At 33.2% G+C, this 8,568-nt stretch overlaps 1 protein-coding gene across 24 annotated transcripts; it reads right to left on the minus strand.

Annotated features, from left to right (window-relative positions):
- Positions 1–3,724: 3,724 nt before the first annotated feature.
- Positions 3,725–8,006, minus strand: LOC124912263. 24 transcript variants are annotated; one of them, XM_047452848.1, is made up of 11 exons: positions 7,803–8,006; positions 6,159–6,745; positions 5,836–5,993; positions 5,549–5,646; positions 5,313–5,375; positions 5,084–5,205; positions 4,881–4,952; positions 4,670–4,780; positions 4,513–4,547; positions 3,927–3,964; positions 3,725–3,768 (listed from the first exon to the last, which is right to left on the minus strand). In XM_047452848.1, exons 3-11 carry the CDS (start codon positions 5,852–5,854, stop codon positions 3,733–3,735), a joined length of 594 nt encoding a protein of 197 aa, XP_047308804.1. In that variant the 5' UTR covers positions 5,855–5,993; positions 6,159–6,745; positions 7,803–8,006; the 3' UTR covers positions 3,725–3,732. The 24 variants fall into 24 exon arrangements, 22 of the variants coding, with proteins under 22 accessions (XP_047308804.1, XP_047308787.1, XP_047308797.1 ...); XM_047452841.1 differs by lacking the exons at positions 3,725–3,768; positions 3,927–3,964 and adding an exon at positions 6,785–6,885 and having other exon boundaries at positions 3,971–4,547; positions 6,159–6,216; positions 6,599–6,705; XM_047452840.1 differs by lacking the exons at positions 3,725–3,768; positions 3,927–3,964 and having other exon boundaries at positions 3,971–4,547; positions 6,159–6,216; positions 6,624–6,745.
- Positions 8,007–8,568: the final 562 nt, after the last annotated feature.

Below are 8,568 nucleotides of genomic sequence, written 5' to 3' on the forward strand. Positions count from 1 at the left end.
GTTTTATTAAAACTTTTATTAATCATTGATCTATTTTGTGTATAGCAAGTTATGTTAATTGCCTCTGCCCACAGTTTTTAAGAAACACAAGAGTTAGTTAGCATGGATCTCGCTACTTCCTTCAGTATTTTGTTTCTCCATTCAGCAACACCATTTTTTCTCTGGAGTTCTATTACTAGACAACTCCTATCTAATACCAGACTCCTCAAAGAAAGAAGATAGACATTTGTTGGTGAACTCAGTTCCTCTGTCACTTCTAATCTTTATAACACTTAAATATTTTTAATTTTAAAGTCTTCTAAGGATCTTAATCAAATTTTCACATGTTTGATCCTTAGATGCTACAAATATAACCCAAACAAATCTTGAAAAATCATCAATAATGACAAGGGTATATCTTATTCCCCCTAATCTGATGACTGAAATTAGACCAAACAGATTCATGTGCAATAATTCTAAGCACTTGTCGAATTGAGTATTCCCTTTATTTTTAAAAGTTGTTCTGACCTGTTTGCCATTTGACAAGAAGGACAGACCTTATATTTGAAAATTTCAGTTTAGGTAAACTAGTTACTACATCTTTTGAGCAGATATTGTTAATGGTTTTAAAGTTAAGATGGTTTAATCTCTTATTCCCTAGCTAGTTTTTATCATTCTTAGCTACCATGCAAACAAGATTAGACGTCTTATGCTTCTAGTTCATTTTATAAGAGTTACCTACTCTACTTCTTATCAGTAGGATATTACCCTGCTGATACTTAACTAGGCATGTATGTTTTTGAAAATCAACAGTATAGCCATTATCACACATCTGGCTAATACTGATCATGTTATATCACAAGATTTCTACAAGTAGTATTTTGTTAATAATGAGATTACCATGGATAATCTTACCTTTACCCACGGTTTTACCTTTTTTGTTGTCAATAATAGTAATCTTAGGCCCTGTACACTTCGTCACTTCAGTCAGCAGCCGTCTGTCGCCGGTCATTTGTCTAGAGCAGCCACTGTCCAAATACCAAACAGACTCCTTCAGGCAGTTGTCTTTATGTAACTACAAATTAACATATTTATAACTTTTGGTACCCATATTCACTTGGGTCCGTGGTTGATCAGTCTCTTGGAGATCTATATTTGAGTTATTTTGATGGATCTCTCATTTTGTGTGTTTAACAATGCGTACGATTTAGGCTTGGTAGACGTCTTCCTGCTAATAGTTGATCTGTTAACTTTAGAAGATAGTTTTTGTTGAAAACTTCTTGACTTTCTGTCAAGTTTTTTTTTTCAGACTTGCTGGCTGCCTCCTTCTTGGGTTTTAGCCAACTTGAAATTAGCTTAACATATTTAGTCTCATCCTTTAAAGTTAAATCATCATAGCTGTGATCAATTCCACTATTATTTAAATGTCTTTTGACCAAGCTTATAGTCTTAAGCTCGCCTTTTACTAGGTTCAACTCGATATTGGACTTATCTGGGTTGCCATGAACAAATCCTAAACTGAATTTGTGTCTGGAAGGCCTTTGTTGACTAATCTTTAGTCTGACAACTTCTCCAGATTTCTTCTAAGATCTGACCACATAGTTTAATCGTTGGATTTTAAAAGAAAAAGTTTGAATCTTTTCCTTGAGCTTCTCATTCTCAGATATTTTCAAAACTTCTTGATCATTGTTTTGAGATGAAGAAGGGCTATCAGATTTTATTTTTTCAAATCCAGCTTATTAAAAGAGTCTGATAGCTTTTTGTACTCAATGACTATGTCATTGAGTGCAGTGGTTAAATCATCTCGTGTGAACTCATTTGAGGAGAATTCAAATACCTTAGAGTCGTCATCTACCGTGAAGAATGTAACGACTTCATCATCACTCTCGCTTGATGAGATGTCGTCAGAATTGTTGTCAGCCCATTTGCCTTTGCTTGCCTTAGCCATGAGAGCTTTCTAATCAATCTTGTTATTCTTGTCATCCTTCTTTGGCTTTCTGCATTCTGCTTTGAAGTGTCATAGTTTGTTAGAGTTAAAATACTTCAAGTTAGCCTTATAATCACTCTTATTATTATTATTTTAAGAGCTTGAGTTAGAGTGAGACTTTTTCATTAATTTACCGAATTTCTTCACGAAGAGAGTCATGGAATCCCTACTGATATGCTCAGCATATTTCGTAGCATTCGCGACAAATGGCTCCTCAGCAGTCACCAGCCCCTTGGTTAAGATGGATGATGTGGATGACTCCTCTTAGTTCCTTGTGTTTATTTCAAACTCATAGATCTTCAGATCGACGTACAGATCATGAAATTCCATCTTGTTGAGGTCTTTAGATTCCCTAATAGCCATCGTCTTTATGTCACATTCTCTAGTTAGAGCTCTCATGACTTTGACTTTTTAGTAACCTCTCTGTTGCTATATATCTTGCCTAAAGTGGAGAGTTCAACGATAATTCTACTGAATCTTTCTTCGAATTCAGTCATTTTCTCTCCAGGGTACTGTCGAATTGCTGTGTGGCAACCATAAGTTTATTTTCTTTGGTTTGTTCATTGCCCTCACACAACTGAGTCAGCCTCTCCCAAATTTCTGTTGTAGAGGTGTAAGACTTGATCTTGATGAACATATTCTTATCCAGTGTCTTGTAAAGAATGTCTTTGGCCATATTATTGAGGTTATTCTTCCTCTTCTCTTCAGCAGTCCACTCAGACCTTGGTTTCTCCTTCATCACAGAAGTACCATCGGAGGTTGTGGCTGTGCTGGCTTTCTTGATTTTCATTGGATCGTCAGTGATGACATACCACATGTCATCATCTAGAGCGACCAAATGGGCTTGCATCCTTATCTTCCAATCATCTTAGTCTTCCTTCGTGAACATAGGGATTTTACTTAGACTGAACATGATAGATATCTGTGGTTGCTTGAGAATAGAAAATTTGGCTCTTATACCACTTGTTACAACTCTTAGGAGAACCACACCTTAAAATCTAGCTGATAAGGTGGGAGAGCCCAAGAGCTATTAAACTAAATTTAGAATCGTTACAATCCTACACATTTAGTCGTCCGACGTCCAAGCAGGCAAGGTCCTGGAAATCTCCCAAAGATCCCACGCTAACCTCCCCGCGCTTAGCCGCCCGACGTTCACAGGCCCTGACAACCAACAAGGTTATAGGAAACTCCCCCGCACAACCCGACACAAACGGTTCAACGTAGAGGCCATCTTTGATACCAATGTAACAACTCCTAGGAGAATCACACCTTACCACTACAACAAATAAGACTTTCGGCGACGCTTAAAAAGACTTCTGCCAACCCTTAAAAGCGTCGCCAAATATATTACCGACACTTATTCTTGCGTCGCCAGAAGCAGGGTGGGCGCAAGTTCTAGCGACGTTTATTTAAGCGTCGGTATCATGAAGTTAAGCGTCGCCAAAGGTTTATTTAATTTTTAGCAATTTCCTTTTTTATTTTATTTTTGAATTGTTTTAATAATTTTTTTGTATTTGTTTTAAATTACATAATTATTAAAAATAAAAGACATTAATAACTTCATTTTCTACGTTTACATTTTAAATCATAACAAAAAAAATCATTAAATTTGTTCTACAATATTATTAAAAACAGTAACTAATATTACAAATTCTAATAATATTTAAAAATCAATTAAAAGACAAATTTATATATTAAAATACTATAAAAATAATGATAAAATAATGATAAATTGACAATATAAGAGCATTGATGATATTGATGAATCAACTGGATAGTCCCTTCATTTCCAAACTCCACCTCTTTAAGAAAAATAGATTAGACAACATATTATCCAAATTTGTTTACCAAATCATTCGTATTCCTTAGTGATTTCTCATCTTCATGCCATCTTATCATTATTGAAACCAATCTTAAAAAAAAACAATAATACTATTTAAGAATAAAAAGAATTACTCACTTTTTTCAAGAAGTAAATAGCTTGAAAACGCAATACACCTGCAAATAAACATTGAAAAAATAAATAGTTAAAATACACTATTCTTAACAAATAAACCCATGTCTTCCTCACAATTAAGTTTCTAACAAATAACAAATAATATAAAGTTAAAAACAAGATTTGGATTATTGAGTACAAAATAATGTCCTTCACATTGTGTTTTGTCATTGGGAAGGACCCCCACACAGAACAAATACCAACCATAGTAAATTTAAGCATGAATGGGTATCGCCTTTTCTATTAGGTGTAGTGAAGCAGGCCAACATGAAGAAACAACCGCCAATTTTTGTTGACATGAAGGTGCAAGATCATGGTCAATTTAATAAAGTATTAAGTGTCTATCTCAAAAGACTGATCTTATTTTATGGACAGGTTCATAAATAGGGCCACTATTAATATTTGCTAATAGTGATGGATTTATAGTGATTTTTACTCTACATGATGTATCAAGACTTATAAGAGGCATTTACACCCCTCAAGAACTGGATGGAATGTGATTCACAACCCATAAAACAGCTCCTATAGGGGAGTCTAATGTAATTGTTACCTAACTTCACATTTTGGTAACATGTCAGCCTCCCCCTGAAATTAATAACTATAATTCAGATACTAGAAAAAGTAAGAAATAAGTACACTCAAGATGCAGATAATCATAGAAAGAAAAAGGAAAAAATTATCATTTTGACTAGCAAAGAATGAAATACCATTTTAACATTCTTGATAGTATACCAATGCTCACTGACATCATTAAAGGACCATTGTGACTAGACGATATATTTTTTATCAAACTAAAAATAGTTGCATCCACATTTACCCTGTAGGAAAAAAAGAACTATCATCTAACAAAATACCAGACCCTTACAAATTAGACACATAAATTGCATAGATATGGAAACAATAATTGTTTAAGTTTACCATGAGTTAGTTTCTATATGCTCATTCAAGCCTGGATTTTGAAACTGCAGTGAGCCACCAGTGCCCATCAAACTACCAGCATGCGGCGAAGAAAACAAGATTTAGATGTAAACAGAAGAGAAAAGAAACTAAGATGAAAGCTTTTCATACTAAGTCAGGAAACATAATTATATTCAGTAACTAATAAAATCATAGATCATTACCATGCTAAATGATACCTTTCAACTAAGTCAATAATGAGAAGGTCCTCGTCCTCTCTAGAGCTATCAAGATACAAACCATGAGTCAAGCGTCTAATCAACAATACCATCCCAGATTGCACATACTACAGAGAAATGATAAATAGGTCAAGGGAGAATGAACATAGAGATAAAAGATAAAATAATTCACCATATATTTGTAAGAACATACTAAGAATAAACAAACAATCACCTCGAGACTGATTTCATAAGATGCAATAAATTTTGAGACGCAAAACACTTCGATAACCTGCAACTTCACTCTAATGAATAAAGTAAATGAGAAGCTTCCAACAAAGGCTATATAGTTGGCAAGACATAAGCATATAATGAAGGCGTGGTCTTGAGCAAAGCATACCCAAGAAACATTCAGGATATATGGTAACTAATAATGAGAGCAAAGTAAAAAGTATTAACCAAGAAACTCACATCAAAACCATTCAGTATCTCACTTTCAAGAATTTCAAGAAAATAATTTAAGGATCCAACTTCAAATTCTTGACGAAGATAGCCAAGATGATCATTTCCTGCAACAATTTTAGGCATGTAATTATCATATGTAATAAATATTTCAGCCAAATAGTATATCACTGAAGATCATACCATCAGTATACTATTTTCCTCTTTTCTGGAAGAGATAACATGAGACAAAAGAACCATAACCATAAAAGAAACCATAAAGAAAATGCAAGAACATAATAAACAGTCATGATCACCTAAAATGCTTTTTATCATGAATCATTTGGAGGAGGATTTCAAGGTCTAGAGTTTCCATTAGGATTAGTAGAAGTTGCAGTTTGAGATGATATATGGACTGAACTGCTTCAGTTGATACTGTCAACTTTTCTAAATTAGAGAATCCAAATATGGCTCCCTGTATTAAGATTCAACTAGGTGAATGTAGTCCCAAAAAAGAATGTAAATCCAGACATTGCAAGAAAAATTACTTCATAAAGTTCAGAGAACTATTTCCATTTCTTGCCATTACAAACACTATAAGACTCATAATATAAGAGAAAAATAATATCAAGGATCAAACCTTCAAAATTAAGGTCCTTGGAGAGCCCTTAATCTCTCGCTATTTTATTACCTGATACCTAATTGAAGATTCAACATCAATTCATATAATAATATCAAGGATAAATGCATGTTTCTGCTGCCAGTCTGCCTCACATTTAATATTGTTGGCACATTAGAAGTTATAGAATCATCTACAAATCAAAGGAAACAAATTAAATAAGAGTTTATTAATACAAGAAATAGTGCAGTAAGATTTTGCAGAGTTCTTCATTCATATAAGAACTTTTTCATTTTGATTAAAGATGATAATAATCCACCATTTGGATGTTGTCTCACGAATGATATTCAGTATCACGGGGGTAGAAATGCACTAAGGATAGCAAGGAAAAAATAGTATCACACCTACATATGGGTATTGAAGAAACTTATTAATCATATCCAATAAAAGTGGATACTTACAATTCTGTGACAACTCTATAATCACCTGTGCAGAACATTTAACTCCGGATCATGGTGGAAAATCACCGTCTCCACATGGGTCATCACCTACCAATGAATATACCACCCTCCAACCCAAAAAAGCTTTAATTTCGTTCAACAATTTCACTATACACAAGGACGTACAGAGTCTCAAAATACATTTACCTGAAACTGATTTTGCATAAACTAGAAATAAAACAATCCATTAATGAATGCAAGTTCCATGAGAGCAGCAGCAATGTTAGCAAATGGACTCCTCAGAAATCCTAGGCGTGTGAATCATTACAAGATACATCCATAAGTTTGTAAAGATAGATGAAAGACACAAGTGAGAGAATAAAGAGAGACCCTGCTTTACTTGATGAACATAATCCTAATGAAGTAATAAAATAGACAACATTTTAAAAGACAATGTCATATGCTTAAACTAAAATTATGAATCGAGTTTGGATAGTTCTACCGCTAGAATAATCACTCCAAATAATCTCTTCATTTTCCTATATGTTCTTAGCATACTCTCACCAAAGCAAATAGTATAAATAAGCAATCACTTCAAGTCTTGCATATTTGTCATAAGTAGACAAAAAAAATTAATGGTAGCAACTAGCAAGCATCATACATTGATATAATGCAATGTAACCTCTCAGGTAAGTTAGTTGCAGTATATCAAACGAAATATACAGCAAAGCCAGGATTGTTAGCTAGTATTAGAGAAGTCTTCATTGAAGGATTCACGATGAAATCCAAAGTAAGGAGAGACATATATCTATTAAATGCAGAGTCAGGCGGACAAGAGAATGAGAAAACGGCTACTGCCTACCATCGTAAAGCACACAAAGTAGAAGAAATGGATTCATGACAATACACACATCATTGATTAATGTCAAATAGGCAAGAAAAAATTTAACGTAATTCCAATCTTCAAGAAAGTCAAACAAAACCCTATGTTCAAGTCAGTTGAACTAATAACCTCATCCCTAATCTCAATAGTCTGTCTTGATTCAAGACCCTCACAATAGTCAAACAACAGAGGCGATGGAAAGTAAAAAATCAGATAAAGCGATAATTAATTTACCTAAAAATCACATGTATGAGCAAACCAAAGCCACAATCTCTATCCATAGGTACAAAATAAAGCGATTAAAATGAAATCGAAGGAGATTGAGGGAGGGAGATAACTCACAGCAGGAAAACGAGTGTCGAGCTTCTTCTTCATGGAGTCCGATTGGGGATCTCAAAATCGAAAAGTGGAGACGAAAAAAGAAGAAGACAAACCCTCATAGAGCACAGATAGACGCAACAAAAGGTAGTAACATCGGGCTTAATACGATTCCGGCTGATCGATGGCTCTCTTCTTCACGGTCAGTCGTCTCCTTCGTCGTGCTGAGTCGGAGCTGAGACGATTAGGTTAGATGAATTCTTCTATTCATAAAAAGAAAATGAATTGGGTATTCTTTCTACACAAAAAATAATTGGATTTTTCCACTCACTAATTCCTAATTTTTAAAAATATATAAGTTCAATTTATGTTCTAATTAATTTATTTTAGTTTATATTATTTTTTACTTTTAATTTAATAAAATAATAATTAAATAAAAGACATATATTAATAAAAAAAAATCAATAATATTATAAAAATTTGAAAATTAGGTTACATAACAAATAATAATTAAATTTTAATGTTAATAAAATTTTAAGTCAAATTTAATTTTAAAAGAATTAAAATAAAAAAATAAAATATTTATAAAATTTATAAATAAAACATACAAAAATATTAAAATTTAAAATAGTTAATTTATTTGCTCTTAACAAAGTTATGTATATAAAAAAACAAAGGTGGTTATATAAGGGTTGGCAAAAGATTTTTCTTTTAATTTTTACCCACCCTTAATATGTGTTGGCATACAAGGGTGGCTGAAAGTATGTTTTGGTGTAGTGTACTTATACAT

This window comes from Impatiens glandulifera, chromosome 8 (assembly GCF_907164915.1).
Source record: "Impatiens glandulifera chromosome 8, dImpGla2.1, whole genome shotgun sequence".
In the NCBI taxonomy this organism is placed as follows: Eukaryota; Viridiplantae; Streptophyta; class Magnoliopsida; order Ericales; family Balsaminaceae; genus Impatiens; species Impatiens glandulifera.

What these genes read in the sequence shown, in the direction of transcription:
- LOC124912263 (XM_047452840.1), bottom strand. An exon ending in CTTATGAAATCAGTCTCGAG is followed by an intron (nt 5,206 to 5,312) that starts GTGATTGTTTGT and finishes ATTTCTCTGTAG; the next exon opens with TATGTGCAATCTGGGATGGT. An exon ending in CATATAGAAACTAACTCATG is followed by an intron (nt 4,781 to 4,880) that starts GTAAACTTAAAC and finishes TTTTTCCTACAG; the next exon opens with GGTAAATGTGGATGCAACTA.